General features: G+C 39.4%; 2 protein-coding genes across 2 annotated transcripts in view; one reads left to right on the forward strand and one right to left on the reverse strand.

The window, feature by feature from the left end:
• Nucleotides 1-40: 40 nt before the first annotated feature.
• LOC111504123 (uncharacterized) lies at nt 41-836 on the reverse strand. Its single transcript, XM_023158617.2, has 3 exons — nt 539-836; nt 360-482; nt 41-312 (listed from the first exon to the last, which is right to left on the reverse strand). The coding sequence occupies exons 1-3, from the start codon at nt 694-696 to the stop codon at nt 132-134; spliced, it is 462 nt and encodes a 153-aa protein (XP_023014385.1). The 5' UTR covers nt 697-836; the 3' UTR covers nt 41-131.
• A 647-nt stretch (nt 837-1,483) lies between these two features.
• LOC111504118 (DNA-dependent protein kinase catalytic subunit) overlaps nt 1,484-17,037 on the forward strand; it is a 38,995-nt gene continuing 23,441 nt past the window's right edge. Inside the window, exons 1-12 of the mRNA XM_023158610.2 lie at nt 1,484-1,742; nt 2,309-2,665; nt 3,378-3,677; nt 4,737-4,945; nt 5,770-6,205; nt 6,633-7,883; nt 8,153-8,355; nt 8,409-10,321; nt 10,594-11,720; nt 11,962-12,143; nt 12,256-12,733; nt 16,446-16,891. Coding sequence (XP_023014378.2) covers nt 1,601-1,742; nt 2,309-2,665; nt 3,378-3,677; nt 4,737-4,945; nt 5,770-6,205; nt 6,633-7,883; nt 8,153-8,355; nt 8,409-10,321; nt 10,594-11,720; nt 11,962-12,143; nt 12,256-12,733; nt 16,446-16,891 — 7,044 coding nt within the window. The 5' untranslated portion in view covers nt 1,484-1,600. The remainder of the gene's footprint in view (nt 1,743-2,308; nt 2,666-3,377; nt 3,678-4,736; nt 4,946-5,769; nt 6,206-6,632; nt 7,884-8,152; nt 8,356-8,408; nt 10,322-10,593; nt 11,721-11,961; nt 12,144-12,255; nt 12,734-16,445; nt 16,892-17,037) is intronic.

Below are 17,037 nucleotides of genomic sequence, written 5' to 3' on the forward strand. Positions count from 1 at the left end.
TGAATTTAAAGCTTAAATCTACTCAAATGACACTGACAGATTGACAATTTTAAAAATGACTATTTATTATGAAATTACAGCTAACATAATTTACAGTTATTGTTGGTAGTTAAAAGTTGAAAATCAAATGATTAGATACTCTTTGGCGCAAGCGAGTCTACGTGTTGTACATAGCAGCGAGCGATTTTTATCATTGCTAACCCTGACCCAATGCCACAGGCTGAGCAGAGGGCTACGTTTTGCGGTACCAGACTCCGGATTATGGCCCATATGAGCACAGAGCCTAGTGAGAACGAGACGGCTCCAAAAGAACTGGAAAAACAATGTTATGAGAGATCATTAATATTGCGATGAATTACCTATATATCAGTCGTTCCCTAGTTGCTAGAGAGCTTAAGTGGGGCCTGTTGAACAAGTACAGCCCAGATCCAACCAATGTATTAAACAGCAGGATATTGGTTATGTCTCTTTTCGGGAAGATCCTACAAACATCAAAATTCATACCGATTTACTTTAGTTACAAAACATTTGCACTTGCCTCAGGACCAAGGAAGGATTCATCACGTTCACTGAAAGGGCTGTATAGCTTAGGACTCCCTGAACTGGTGCATAATAGAATAAAATGTTTCTTCCTGTTAGGGGTTTCAGCCCCAACTTCCCGGTGATTGAGACTCGGGCTTCTGATGCAGACGACATTTTGATTTTGTGTGGAGTAATGTGATGAAAAGTAGGGAAACTGGGAAAACGCACGACAAGATTTATTTAAAGATTACCAAAAATAGTTTACCGATTTTTTTGTGAATGATGGATGACAGCGATTTTGACGTAATGCACAGGGCATATTCCTATGGCCAGAACGACTTTTTCGACAACTGACTTTTTAAATAAAATCGTCTAGAGACAGCTGTTGCCCTGTGCGTTCATATTTTGGAAAGATCACATCATAGAAAACAGACAAAGTTGTTAGTTGAATCAAAAAGTCATAAACACTATTAGTAAATGTAAGATCAGATATGAATATTAGTTTAAAGAAACCATTGAAAAAATACTAGAAAGTCAACAACTCACTTTGCATGAGCTCTGATGAAATGACAAATATGTGAAAATAAATCAATCAATTGCTGATCATTAAGTGATTTGAAAATCATCGAAAATTATTCTACCTTTCAACGTATATAATCACTGTATCCATCAACGTTTTCCTTGATAAAACCAGAGCCAAAGGAATGTACATTTTATGTTCAGTTTCAAGCACCAGTGTTGTTAAAGAAAGAACTGGAACCTCTGGCGTAAAATAAATCCATATCAAACAGTCTTAATATTATCAGTGGTCACTGTTTAAGATATCTGAGAACTAATACATCAATTATTTGAAAGAATAAAAAAATTGTGTGTGTTCCCTATTTTATCTGTCAAACCAGTGTAAGGCAGTGCGACACTAGTATAACACTGATTAAACTAATGGAAAGCGCTAATATTTTGAATATTCGCAGATCGGCGCCAGCTGATTCATGTTTTTGATAACACATATATAGAGAGTAGTGTTATTAACAAATTTTATTACTGTTGTTTCATTTATTTTTCTGTTCTGAAATGTAAAATGGATATTGACCCTCAATACTTTTTTAAAGAGCTAAGTTCGTTTTTAAACGATGATGTAAACGGTCCTCGGCAAACTCATCGTCTTTTAGATACTTTGAACAGAAATTTAATAGAAGAGCAAATAGACTCTTCAGTTATTGGTAAGTGACCATGAAAAATGTTAATGCAACATATAGTTTTGAAATATATTTCAAAGAACAGTGGTGGCCACCAAAAATTATTTATATAGTATTGTCAAAGTAAGGTGAATTTATTCATTTATATATTCCATATATTACAAGTATTTGAAGAGAATTAATTGGTAATAACAATTGATAAAGAAATTTCTATACAATTTTAAGTTAAAGGGCATTATTTAATGTACTGTCATTGATGGTGTCGTAGAGATGGAAGTTTTATTCGCATGATCTGCAATTCCATTTTATTCTATCACTTCTCACATCAATAAAAACCCTTCACAAATATATGGAAATCGAGCACATGCATCATTTGGTTGGGGTGGCAAATATCTGGTAACGTTTGAAAAAAAAACCTATATGCTCAATATTGATACTTTTTTGTGTGTAAATTTTTCATTATTCGTTATCAATAATAATAAACGTTTTATGTAATAGCAAAAAAGTAGGAAACCAAAGGGTTTTTCCATCTAATTTTTCCTAAATATCTCTTTTCAATTCAACAGCGAAAACATCTTTATTTTTTACAGATATTTACTTGCTACACATATTCCACACTCACGATGGCCTGCTACAATTCATCGAGACAGCCGTTAAGAACAAAAACTTCAATAATGCCTCCAAAGTCGCTGTCGATATTTTATACACAATCGTTAACAACTTTCCCTCGAAGGTCCCCGATAAAGACATTCTGTCCATATTCACTCTCTGCACCAAAATCTTGAAATCGAACACAGACGGGTTCGTCAAAGTTAAACTGTTCCAGTTGCTGCTGGTTAGTTTGGAGAAAAGCGACAGCTGGGTCGATAGTAAAAATGCTGCTTCTGTTGTCGAAGACTTGTTGGGGGCCCTTCTCCATGCCGTTTCCCAGAAGCATAGTGATTCTGGTAAGTTAAAAAAAATCCGAGTAGATGGCACATCATTCACTATCATGATTATTCAACAAGATCCACATGTTTATTGAATAACACAAGTCATATGTTAGCAGTTAGTCAAAAAAACTCTAAATTTAAATTTATACAACTGTCTCCATCCCTCAGTTAAATCTTTGGATTTCAGAAATTTCAAAAATAATATCAAGAGATATCTTCTCAACCACTGTTCGAAGCACACAATCGAAGAATATGCTGCTGTAGCTGGTGAATTCATGGTTCTTGAAAAATGATTCATGTTGTGAAGCTGTGATAAAGCCTGTTCTTATGTTTGTTCACCTTTTTATATTATATTTATTACCGTTCATGTGACACTGTGATCATTTTAAGGAATTTTGATATGCCAGTTTTATTTATTTATAAAAATTATTACTTCAATCTACAGACGTTGTTTCTCATATTTTAAGTGTCTGACATAGTACCTATAGTATATATGACTCGCCATAAATGTAATTTTGTATATAAAGTGGTCAAATAAACTACTCTACTCTACTCTATCAATCTTCCTATTGCTTCAACATAACGCATCAGGGGTTTAATGTTTTATAATGAAAAAAACTATTAACCATCTTCCCCTCTCAATATACTGCAGAGGAAGTCTTCACTGTTTCTTATTTCATAGTGAACCCAGACTTTCTGTTCTGAAGACCTTTCCTTTTTTTTTCAGTTAAAAGCAAAGAACTAACGATCCTAGGATTTTTTGCGAAAAAGTATCCTTATTTCATTCAAGATTCCCGAGGAATCCAGCAGTCTTTCTGGAGAAACTTTGAAATTCACGTTGCGGTGCTTCCCTTTAAAAAAGTTACTCAAAATGTTATAGAAGGGTTCTTCGTTGGATTCAAGTATTTCCTCGAGAGTTTCCCTCTGAAGGTAGGAACGACCGAATATAAAAAAATAGTTGAAAATCTGTACAAGACCATCAAAATCCTTGTCGTTCCAAAGGAAAGGATAAGGTTGGGTAACAGGGGTGAGTACAACGATTTTTATATTTTCTAGTCGAAATTCGCACAGAAACTTTCCTTCAAGTTTTATTAGTTGAACATACAGGAGAAAACAACCACAGTTTTGACTTTGCAAACCAAATATTTTTGAAAAACACTTTATTGTGAGATTTTCACTAGAACCGATTAACAAATCCGCAACACGTGTTTTGCGACACATTAGCTTTTTCAAGCGTGTTTGCTAACAAACTGAATTCTACATACATTGTGATTTATATATACTTTTTGAAATATTACTATCTACCTAGAAACTAATACTATTCTAGGAACTAATTAATGACAGTTATACCTAAGGAACATTTATACCTGAGTTTAATGACTAGGTCAACTAATTATCTCACAATAAAGTGTGAATGTGATGAAAATCTATGATAATGTATTTTGAAAAACAAGTATCCTCCAACTCTATCTTATATTTTAAAGTTTATAAATATAATAGTCTATTTAATAAATATAATAAAATATATTTAATAAATACAAAACAAAGTCACCTTCACAAGAAACAGAACACACTACGCCTATGCAGATAACGACGCCTGATAATGAAGAAACCGAATGGCATTTTAAGGACGCAAATATAATAGACCTGCGAAGTGTTGATCGGTTTACCGATGTTTCAAAGTATATAACGAACTGGTTCACCTAGTCGCTCGTACATCCTATCGATATGCAGAAGCTATCTTGTTACGGGGGGCAAATTTTATGGAATCATCTTACTTTTCAATTATTGACAATGGCGATGCACAGACAATAAAAATTACCCCGGTAAAAATTCAGTGCTAACATTTAACATTGTTGCCGTTAGCTCTCAGTTCAATTTGTATATAAGTTACCTTCAATTGAAAATTGTTATACTATAGCAGAACTGCTTTGGAGATTGGAATAAACGCTGGCATCTGAGGGGGACCACTTTGAGGGAGACAAAATAGAAATTGATGAAATAAATATTTTTAAAAAAATTCACCTTATTTTTCAACAGACCACGTACATAAAGCAAGGCAAGTAAACCAAGTCAATTTTTCTAGCTGCCATGCTTTTTCTGGCCAACAACACTGCTCTATTCGAAGAGAACCTTCTGGCTGAGTATGAATTTTGGCACAGGAAACTCACAGATTGGTTAACGATGGGCTCGGACGATAGAAAAGCGGGAGTCGCTGTGGTGAGAGCTTTCTTACAAAACGTAGCTACCAGTCTCTGCCAGAAAGAGGGAGAGGAATGGAAAAAAATTGTGGTTGTAAGTGGCTTGAAATCAGTCTTAATTTAGCTTTATCGTTTTTTCCGGAGCTGTCTTTTCAGCTGCATTTTGTTGAGTTTAAATAAATAATTTCGCCTTCATCATTTTCTTCAATAAAAATAGGCACAGATTTGTTTTGGGCGATTCTGCTAGACAGCTAGACTATTCCCCACATTACTAAAAATAATTGATGAATTGATTTCAATTAGTTTTTATTATTATATTGTGACAAATTAAAGAATTAACTGTCCTAAACAAATTTATTTCCAACAATATTTCACTATCACATTTATTCACAACGCTTAATTTATTTCCACTATTTGAATTCCTTGTTTAACCGCTCGATTCACTTTTTGAACTCTTCTGCCCTCTTGGGACGAGAAGCCGACCTTAGTTTCTAGGATTATGTAATTTTTACAGAGTATTCACTACTTTTTCTACATAGTTTTACAAATTTTATACACATTTTTACATCTACACCTGTCTTGACGTACCTACACAATTATGAGATTGAATTTATCTCATAAACATTTTTGTAATTTTTAAAGGTCAATAAATGTCTTACCTTATATATCGGTAACGTTCATTCTAGAATTTTGTAGTCGTTTCGGTACTCAACTAGAGTTTAACCGGCGGTTTCCGACTGCATTCCTTTTGCAGTGATGTCATGTGTTTGTTCGCTGGCCGACATATTAGTCAGGGGCGGCTTCAGATTCATTACAATATGTTCCATCCAAAAACGGCTCAAGCCCCTGGGTCAGTTTTTTGGTAACAGTTCTGACTCATCAAAACGAACTTGAATCAAATTGTGCAACTGTTTCCAGCACTTCAACAATTACAGCAAGTCCATATTAGAGTCGAAAGAATCATCCAACTCCGAAAAACGTCTCGCAATCTTCTGTCTTCAACAATTCGCTCCCGCGTCTTACAAACACCTCCCTCCCGAAGAGGTCACAAGTCTGTTCCTGGCCATAATGCAGAACTTTGAAGAAACTTACATCCTCAACTACGACCCGCAGAGTGAACAGTGGGAGTACCTTCCGGACTACGTGCAGGCCGTCGCCAATTTTATGACGTTCAAGGAGTTCACGACGAGCGAGTTTTTTTGCCTGCAGCGAGCGACCATCAACATGATCAAGAGTTTTCATCAGTTACCGATTCTGCACTTCGAGCTGGTCGTCGATGCTCTTATCATGACGCTGTTTCATTTGAGGAAGACGAAGTTTTTTGATGTTTTTGTGGAGAACGTCGTTTATCAAGGTAACGATTTGTCTTTTGCCCAAAATTATGTTTTCTGGTGTTACTGCCTCATTTAGACGTCCACTGCATTCTGCATCATCAACATCTCTACGACTACGTTTGAAGTCAGCAAACCAACGTTTAATTGTTGTTTATGATGGAGCGGAGTCCACTTTTCAAGCCATTGCTTTGCTTGAACGGTATTCTTTTTTATAAAGAAGCAGAGAAATTGTCTTTGATCCATTGTTTTGAAAATAACCAAAATAGTGTCACTCTTAGTACTATAACTCACAAAGTTATCAGTAGAATATCATGAAATTTCAACAGCTTCCTTTTGAAGATTAGTTCTAACTGAAAAAGCGGTGAATGCAATTAGACTACCGCCATCTACGTGTTAGGCCCGAGACTTCCAAAGCACTCTGTATTTAATTTTCTGAGCTGTTCACAGGTGTGGTTTGGTCCTGCTCCCACCAACACATATCCAACGAAGCCTTTTCTGAAGAAACAACACAGAAGACAGTAACAGTCAAGAACTACTTTCCTCTGTGGACCGGCATCCTGAACCTAACCTCAAACCGTGTCTACGACAAACGAGGCTTCGGCTTAGAAGACCGCAAGTATGTCCTCGAAAGAACCGTTAACGAACTTGTGAAGACACTCATGATGCTTATTAATAAACTGAACGTATCTGTGAAACTCAAAGGTGATGATGTAGTTACTACAGACGTCAGTCAGGCTTACACTACCGAGGCTACTAACGACTACGCGATTTTCCTGAACTTGGTAGACTTTTACCAGGAGATTTTCGAGAAAGTCAAGCCGTCTATGTTCAGGAAGTGCATCTGCAAAATCGTGACGCATCTCGTCGATAAATGTTTGAAGTACCCGCTCACCAGCGGATTCTATAAGCTGTTGTCCTTCAGCTTGAAAATCGCTAGAAATCTAGAGCTGTTCTCAACTCATCCTGACCAAGATATTGGCTACAGTACCAGTGCTCGAGGCCCGGACGTTGATAACTGTCAAACTACGCTGTCAACTTTTTTGGCGCTCCTGCTAAATAAAATGCCGGAATTCAAGGATGAGCTACTGATATCATGTCTGCAGGTTTTGCTAGGAACTCCTGTCGTTGTTATTAAAGACGCGCTCCCGTCGTGCGTTGTGCCTTTGATTAACGTCTTCGAAGTGGGAAGGAGCTACCTCCCGCTCGCTCGCATGGGACTGCGGACTTTGGAGTACTGGCAGGAAAATATAGAACCGGAAGTGCTAGAACCGATCTTGATGAAAATCATCCCCAGTTTAGACAGTTTTTTGAGGAGTAAGTCTCTCAGGGGGTTAGGTCAGGGTATCGTCGAGAAGCGAAGGAAGACCCAGCAGGCTATCAAAAAAAGGAAGGTATTACTGGAGGTGGAACCAGAACTCGTGACGTTGCAGAGAGAGATTCTCTGTTTCATAGGGAGGCAGAGCTTGAGGAACTTGCAGGCTTTTATATTTTCGAACGACAATCACGTTCGTAACCTCATTTCCGGTAGGGATTCTCATCTGAGAGTTACGTTGCTCTACGAAGATTTGCAGTTGAATGTTCACTTGGATAGTTTTTTGCCGAGGATCATCGATTTGGCGCTACATTCCAGCGATAGGAAGACTCGGATAACGGCGTGTGAGTTGCTGCAGGCCTGCGTGATGGTTTTTTTGGGAAGAGGTGAGTTATACTGGTGTTTTATAATCTATCGATCGGATCTCAAGTCAAAACTTAACTTTGCGCTACTTCAATAACTCATTCGCGGTAATAAAAACTTCTAGAACTTCCATTTTACCTTTTTCGTACTCACAAAATTATATTTTTTGACTTCCGATTTGTAATTAGCGAAAAAAAATCTAAATCTAAAAAGTCTAATTGGAAATTTAAAAAAATTGTAGCGAGTCGTCCAAAAACCAAATATTTATCTTTTATTTCGCTGTTCATTATAGCTAAACCGATGAGTCAATCAGGTCTCTCAGAGATGAATAATACGCTAAAAACCCTCGCGATTCCTCTACTGCAGCTGGCCTGCGATATCGATCAAGTGGTAGAACAAATATTTCAACCGCTATTTCTGCAACTCGTTCATTGGTATACATCACCTACTCAATCAAGGGGCCCGCACACGGCAATCATCATAGATACATTGATGGTAAGAACTTTAGTTTCGTTCTCCAGTTGAGATGCACAGTGAAAATATTTCAGGAGGGCATTACGCATCCTACCAACTCCAGCCTGAGAGATTTTGCAGGGAAATGCGTGAAGGAGTTCGTCAAATGGACTATAAAGCAAGCAAACGAAAACAGCATAGCTAGAGATCCCATCAACATCAAAATTCTCGTGAATAACATGAGATTCTTCAGTTCTCACCCGGATTCTGCTAAAAAACTTGGCGCTGCCTTGATCTTCAACAACATCTACCGCGAACTGCGAGAGGAAGATGCCCTCGTGAGCATCTTCTGGCTCGAAATCTTGCACATATTCGTTCTCAGTCTCTCTACGGTCATGTCATTCGAAGAAACCACCACCGTCGTTCAGATCAAGCACGCTTTGCGACACGTTGAGAGAGTATTCGTAGAAAAGCGGTTTATTTTTCGAGAACACGACGAAAAACGACGAATTCCGAACGATTTTCGCTCAGGTTTGCTTCGTGACGTTGCCGTTTGGGTTCTCGAACGCTCCGGCAGCATGGCAAAGCACTGTCGCGACATGTGCATGGAACTTTTTTCGAATCTCGCGCCGTTGTCTAGCGACGGAAAGATGAGCGTGCAGAGTTTTGTAGCAAAAAACTTGGATCACAAACTCTCACACGTTTTTGACGGTTTGGTAAGCAGGTTTGGGGATTTAAAAGCTGACGGATGTCACGTGCTCTTGAAGTGGTTGCAGGGGCTTTTAAGCGCCTTGGATGGCTATCACTTTATAGTCAGAAACAATCTGGAGAGTCTCAGCTTCGACAACAACGCCCTCTTCGGGGAAATGGAGTATTTCTTGAAACACTTCCAGTCGATTGAGATAACGGAGGCCCTTAACTTGATTTCGCACCAGACTTGGATCTTTACAGCCATGGATAGGGATCAATATCGTATTTTAAAAGCTGCGTGCTGTTTATCAATCCTGAGGCTATACACCTCTCTCTTGCGTGACGAATCGCTCTGCCAACAGTCTGTAAGTTTATGGGGAGGCGATTTCTGGAAGCTGTTGCTCAACGTGTTGTTCCATCCCCAGTTCTTAGGACTAAACGATGTTTTACACCCTAACTATTCCGAATTGCTCGAGGTCTTGCTCAACACTCTCCCCAGAAAGCTGGCGGGATCTAAAGTAACCGAGTTGAAGGTTGCTATCACTACTCTTATCGACAGAGAGTTCGACGCCACTGTGGATTTAACAAAAAACGTGTCGCTAAAACAAAGAAACGTTTTGAGAGGGATTGCTACAATTGCTGCAACCAGTTTCAACCAAATAATCCAAGTAGAGAGCTACGCTACTGGCTTGATAGATAAATTAGCTATAGCTTTCCATAAGAATTCCAGTGATGACGGGGCGGTTCTTTTCATTAACGAGATCCAAGATACAACTCTCTCCTACGTCACTACCTTGCTGAAATTCTCTCTGAGACAGCGTAACGAGTTGGCAGCCTTGATCGACCGCTTGCACGAGAAACGCATTGTTCAGTGCATGGAGTTCACCAGAGAGACCAGCTTTGGCTTGTATTTTTTGAGTATTTTCTCGGAAGCGGTTTTGCCAGTTATCGCACGAGATTTCGACTCGTTTTTAACTCTCTCGCTGGCCAAGAACAACTTGGAGGTGAGTGTGGAACTGATTCGTTGTGCTCTGTCGTTGATGTTGAAGGAGAAGGCGTATAGGAGTTTTTACAAGGATATAGTGAACTGTTTGGTGAATCATTGGCAGCCATTTGCTGAATACTTCGAGGTTAATGAGAACAAAACGCGTGACGGTCTGGAATATGTCAAATTACTGGTGGAGATGAATAAGGCGAGTTGTAAGAAGATTTCCAGTTGGTTGGTGAAATGTTTGTTGGAAGGAAATGGAAGTAACGATCTGGAGACGTTTGATCTCTTAGTGTCAACTGCCTCAGATGATGCTACTGAGGAGCAAACGTAAGAACTCATATGTCAAAACTCTAATAATTTGTTCGCCAATAAATTATATTTTTATTGCAATATATCACAATAACGCCACTAGGGTTTTATTTTGGAAAGTGGCTCAGTTTTTTATCAACTCAAATTCAAATAATAATGATAATAAAGTATGATTCCAAATGACCACTTCAGTTTATAGTATTTCTATTGAAACCCGGCTACGTTCAACAAGCCTGAGTAAGAAAAGGCAATGACATCACTCCTCAATTTTATAAACTTTTTTGTTTCAGCAACGAACTGAAAACCGCTCTGACAGTCTTCAATGATCGCATACCTATTGTAACTGATTCATCCACCAAAACCGCCGCCGTTAACAAAATGTTAACATCCTTGCCATTCGTGCGATCTCTTCCGATATTCGAGTTTCTGATATCGCATTATCTCAGTTCTGAAATCAACGTAGAGAAATTCCATTTGCTATCAAGTCTAGCGAGAACCATCGACGAGAGTTTGCAACGGAAAATACTCGCCAAAGTTTATTCGATGTGCTGCGACCAAGATATCGCGTTCAGCAGTCGCTATAAGGTCGCAACGGAAGTATTGCCTCCGTTGTTCCAAAACAGCAGTTTGTCTGTTTTTGAAGCATTCTACGTGGAGAATATAGAAGCTATTTTAAGGAAACTGGAAGAGAGAGACCTGGAGTTGGCTACAATTCACTTCACGCTGGTCGAGGTTTTGTTTTTACGAATTCCGATAGGCACACCAGGTCGGGCGGCTTGTCCTATTTCCGTTTCGGCGAAGAAACCGAAGCTTCTGGCAGTTTTTGCTGGGATGGCGTTGAACGCCTTCAAGATACCAGCTAGAACGGAAACAGCAAGGAAATACAAGTGCCACGCGTACAACGCCCTTGCATCGATCGTCAGCAACTCTCTCAGGAAGCCCGACTTCTACGACAAGCTGTTCGTGAGACAGCTTGACGGCCAGGACGTCCTGTGGTGCGGCATAGTCAACACCGAAGTCGTATACGACTTCCCCGTACTTTTCGACTCCGTTCCTCACCAGAGAAAGGTCCTGGTGAGCATCAGGGACGAATTGCGAAGGAAACGCCTCGGAGATAACGCCCAGTTCAAGTCGTTGAGGTACATCGAGTCGCAGAGGCTTTTCAACAGTTCCCTAAGCGAGGACGTTACGAATTTCGACTTTACCAATTCCGTGTTGCGCCTCCAGGGAAAGGTCATCGAGAAGGCGGAAGACGTCGTTGGGGTTCAGAGTCTGATACATCTGGACGCGACGGAGATCAACGCGCATGAGTGCATGGGCACGATTTGCGGGTTGATTCGGCACATTTTCGATACCGGCGTCAGCGAACTGCCACTTGAAGGAGAGGAGGATATTGTGTTACCAAATTGGATGAATGGTAAGCAGAAACATTTTTATTTACAAAACTAGTTTTATCCCAATACCAAACCGTTATTTTCAACACCTCGACACGTGTTTCGATCACCAAGTGATCTTCTTCAAGAGAGAGTTGGGATGAAACTCCCGTAAAATTCCGGTTAATAAATGATGAATTTTCAGACAGCGAAATTTTCGTCTCTAGTTTCGCTTTTGTTCGAAGGATTGAAACGAATTTACATATTAGCTTCGATTTTTTCCAGGTATTAGAACAACACTTCTGAACGAAAAAACCCACAATAATGTGAAAATTTTTCTCGTCAAAGTCATCGATAACATGAAGGATATTTTCAGCAACTATTCCAAATGGTTTTTGGAACCTTTGATGCAATTTGTCGTAGACAAATGTGCCGGAAATGAAATAAACTATTTTGTAACAGATGTGGTGAGTTTCCTTCATTCAAAATATTCGATATCAAAATACTGAGTGAATTTGTCCCCGCGTTGGGCGCCGACAAACTCATTGTCATGATATCTTCTCTAACTGAATGTTTCAGCTGGTGATCCTATCCCAATGGGCATCTCGAGTAACAAATCTTTCCGAAAAGGAGAAACTCCTAGGAACAAAGATGCTGGACTTTCTAATCAAGAACTTAACCAAAGAAAGGCAAGACGTCTTCAAATACAACCTGGATATTCTCAAGATGATAGTGGAGTCATGGAAGGATTATCTTACCGTGCCGACTTCCTCACTTGTCGACCTCATCTCTTCTGAGGGCACTGCAGAAGTCGGTATTCACGTTTCGTCGGTACTACTGGTAAACGATCTCAAGCCTTGGGAAGAGGGCGAAGAGCGGGATTTCTTGAATCTGTTGTTGCGGAGGATGAAATCTCCCAGCAAGTCAACGTACAGGCCTTGCGCCGAAACTGTAGGGCTGATGCTGCGTATCTTGAATGACGATCAGTACAACGAGGTGGTGGATTCTAGTCTGAAGGCGATTTCGAATATGGAGCACTATGTTCTCTGTCTCGAAGGTGAGTTTTCCATAAGTTTTTTAAAGATTCAATTAGGGTATGAGCCTCTACTTATTTTTGATAATGCATTAATTATGGTGTTCTGCCAGCCACATCACCAAACTCTTTAAATATAACCATTACCTCCACGCTAGGCTTGTAGATGTCATCATCGTCCGCCTAACGTCATGTCTATGTAGATATGTCTTTCGAATTTTTTTTTCAATCAAAAGTCGATTAGAATTGTAAAGCGAATGTTGACGCCATACAACATGTCAAGAACTCTCAAAAAATCCTTCATATAAAAAAAATATTATTTACCGTTGCCATATGGGAAAATCATTACACAGCCCGATAGGCATTCTGTTGAGTTTCCATAGAGTTGAACCGCGTCTGGAGTTTTGTTGTTTCGTGTTCGACGTTTCGGCTCCGATTTTGGAGTAATTTTTAAGAAATTGATGTGACTTGACGCGGGGGGTCTCAATCTGCCTACTTCCCAGGTCACGTCAAGAGTTCTCTCTGAAGTCTCAATCTTCCTACTCCTTAGATTGAACTGAGGTATCGAAGGGTGTTCGGTGGTATTTATATCGGCAGGTGCTACTGAAGTGGAAATTTGGGGACGAGGTTTCGGGGTGATTACCGTCACCGGACGTCTTGGTGGGGGGGGGGGTGGACATCGGGAAATAAAGGGTTTCCAGGTAGTTGGAAGTCTGACCGTTGTCTGTCGCGTTTGTTCAGGCAGGAAGGTCGCTTCTCGATTTCGATGGCCTCGCGAATTATCAGAGCTTGTAGTGTTTTCGTTGTGGCGATTTAGTTAGTATTCGCAAAGTCTATATTGTGACCTGTCTCTTGATGATGTTTAGACAAGGCTGAGGATGGGTCTGACTTTCGGACAGCAAATTGACTGTAACTACTGACAAAATTGATCGAATTCTAAAACACAGGACATGAGATCAATATTCACAGCCAACAATTAAATTTCCACATTCCTCCGTTCCCCCAAGGACAAAATTGTCAATGAATCCCAGGATATAATGAGTGATTTTTTTGCTGGTATCTTTTTGGCAACACTGTTTTTGACAGATCACGCGTGAATCGTGTCTTGTGTCATTGTCAAACTTATTCAGTTTGGTCTATAATTTAACCATGAATCGACTTACGAATGAACAACGCTTGCAAATTATTGATTTTATTATCAAAATTCATGCTCGGTGAAGAAAGTGCATCGTGCAATTCTTCCAATTTATGGGCAGTTTCGTCGGCCTACTGAGGGAGCTATCCGAAAGCTTGTGACTAAATTTCCAACCCAGTTTACATTATTGGACATTAAACCACCAACACGCATACGTAGAGTGAGGACCGAAGAAAATATTGCGGATGTATCCGCCAGTGTTCGTGATGACCGTGAGATGTCGATTCGCCGCCGTTCACAGCAATTGGGCCTCTGTTACTCTATCTAACATTTTGAATGGGCGCTGGCAAACTTGGAGAAAGATCCACATTTTTATCGAAAAAATTGTGTTCAGCGACGAGACTCATTTCTGGTTGAATGGATACGTTAACAAGCAAAATTGCCGCATCTGGAGTGAAGACCAGCCACAAGCATTGCAAGAGCTACCGATGTATCCCGAAACAGTCTTTACTTACAATAGGCCAGATACATTCAGTACTTGCGACTAACGATTTTAAGGCTAAATCATTTTGAAACTTAATGACTTCCATTTCTGTTGCAGCGATGTCTTCGCCAAAGTTCTGCATAACACAAGTTGCAAACTGTTGGATATCAATTTCCATAAAGGGTGAAACAACAAACTGCGCTACTAAAGCCATTTCATTGAAATCCTTAAAACGATTTTTGAAGTTATTCTTCAGGGTAGAAATTATTTCTACATGATATTTGTTGTCATAGGGTTCTAATGGATTTTGAGATATTTTTTTTTGAAAGAATAGGAAAATGCTTGGCATCGTTGTTAATTAGGTTTTGTTCCCAAAACTCCAGCTTTTTGATAAATGCTTTTATATCAGAAATCATTTCCGCTAGTTGTTTGTCTCTCCCCTGAAGCTGCAAATTAAGTTCGTTCAATTTCTCTGTAATGTCCACGAGAAAACCAAAATCTCTAAGCCAGATTGAGTTTTCTAGTTCCGGAGTCAGTTCATCGCGTTGTTTGAAAAATTGAACTATGCCAGATAGGACATCATTAAAACGTTTCAGCACCCGTCCTCTACTTAACCATCGGACTTCAGAGTGAAGGAGTAGGTCCCCGTATTGACAGTCAACTTTATCGGCCAAGGTTCTAAATAATCTTCTTTGTAACGCTTGAGCTCTAATCTTGTTCACAATTTTTACCACCAGTTTCATAACGTTGTTAAGTTTTAGGAAATTTCCACATAATGCTTGCTGATGGATAATGCAGTGGTAACAGAGAAATTGCGGAAAAGTTTCATCTTTACGACATAACGCCACCAGACCCTTATCACAACCCACCATAGCTGGAGCGCCATCGGTTGTCAAGCCTACCATTTTCGATATTGGAATTTTCTCGGAAGAAATAATATTTTTTAAATGAGAAAACAACTCATGTCCAGTAGTGTGTCCTTTCAGTGGAATGAACTTCAAAAGATCTTCTTTAATTGTAAAATCACTAAAAACCATCCTGACGAACACGGCCATCTGGGCAGTGTCAACGACATCTGTTGATTCATTTCATTCAGTTGAAGTGAAAAATAAACACTGTTACCTAAGTCAGTTCTTAACTGTAAAAAATATCATTGCTCATTACTTCTACACTCATCACTGTATTAGCAGAAAGTTGCATAGATTTTATAGCTGAAACTATCTCGTCTTTATTTCTAAAGTTGGCAAATAACGAATCAGCAGCTTCTAAAAACGCCTGTTTTATCATTTCCCCGTCTTCATAAGGTTTCTTTTTTTGTGCAATTTCTGGGACACACGATACGATGCTTCAGTTGCAGCCTTATTTTTGTCGACTGTTCTTAAAAATATTGATTGTTGTCCAATTAACTGCTTTTTTAACTGTTTCAGTTTCTCCTTTCTGGCGGCAGAATGTAGTGAAAATGATTTTTCAAAATTAGAATGTACAGTTTTATGATGTCTCTCAATATTTCCTTTTTTAGCAACAGAGACCGAATTATTACATAACAAACACACATTTTTATTTTTAACTTCTGTAAAAAAGTATTGTTCTTTTAAACGAAGCGCAATGTCGCCGCGCCGTGCGTATTTATCCCGTTCAAAGCAATCCAGATCGTTCTCGAATACTAACGCGCTGGTCCGGCTGGTCGGTTCTAGCCGATTCTAACTTGATGGCGTCAGCGGCAGATCGCTCACCGCAACGTTACCGCTGTTTATGTTTAATATTATGACAATTAGATTTTTTTGTGGAATTTTCGGAAGCTTCTCTGATGTTTGCAGTTTGTATTTTTTAAATTAAAATCGTTGTGAGAGCTACCAGAATTGTCTCCGCGAGCTACCGGTAGCTCGCGATCGACAGGTTGGCGACCACTGCCATAGAGCATATGTAGGCCAGACCAACAGACGTGTAACAAGTAGACTATACGAACATCAGTATACATAAACTACCCTCGAGCAATACAATCGTTGCTTCATTGCTTTTGATATTGTCAACCGCACTAGTAGACAAAATCTCAGGCATAAAAACTTGCAGAACACAGCCAAAAAACAAATTCCAGTTCCACCATTTTTTTTTTGCAGGAATCGCAATACATTTCCCACAACTAGTTGACTCGTACCACATCGCTAAGCTAATCAGCCCCCTGAACCAAGTACCGGATGCTCAAAAAATAGTCCACCTAAAAATAATCTGCAAACGCGTAGCTATTTCGCTGGATATCCTCGCAGAAACTAACGATTTCAAAATCGTGAGCTGGGATCAGTTATTGGAACACGCCAATTTGGAGATTCAGATCGTAACGTTGGAGATCATGAAGAAGTGCTTAAACGTGTTTATCGACTATGACATTTGGCACTATGTGGTCAAGACTCTGAGTAGGAACGTATCGAATGTGAACGTTTTGTATCGAAGTTGCGTGTACGACATTGCCATGCAGGTTTATAACATGAAGAGGGATGATACGGGGTCGTGCAAGGAGATGCTGATATATGGGCTGAACGATTGTGATAGAGACAATAGGGAGAAGGTCAGTTCTACAAGCGTTCATTACTTGATCTAGAAATTGTTGTACATAAGAAGAATCCAGTATTTTCGGGGCACAAAATAGAAATTGAGCTATCAAAACTCGTTTTGAATAAATTAACTTTTTCTCTACTCCATGATGACGTCGTC

This window comes from Leptinotarsa decemlineata, unplaced genomic scaffold (genome assembly GCF_025532065.1).
Source record: "Leptinotarsa decemlineata unplaced genomic scaffold, Ldec_3_MD MMD2_P_RNA_scaffold_2, whole genome shotgun sequence".
Taxonomy (NCBI): Eukaryota; Metazoa; Arthropoda; class Insecta; order Coleoptera; family Chrysomelidae; genus Leptinotarsa; species Leptinotarsa decemlineata.

Bases quoted from the DNA above. Each gene is read 5' to 3' on its own strand.
- LOC111504123 (XM_023158617.2), bottom strand. From the start codon at position 696: ATGTCGTCTGCATCAGAAGCCCGAGTCTCAATCACCGGGAAGTTGGGG. The intron at 483-538 runs GCAAGTGCAAAT...TGATGTTTGTAG, and splicing joins AATCCTTCCTTGGTCCTGAG to GATCTTCCCGAAAAGAGACA. The intron at 313-359 runs GTAATTCATCGC...TTGTTTTTCCAG, and splicing joins AGGGAACGACTGATATATAG to TTCTTTTGGAGCCGTCTCGT.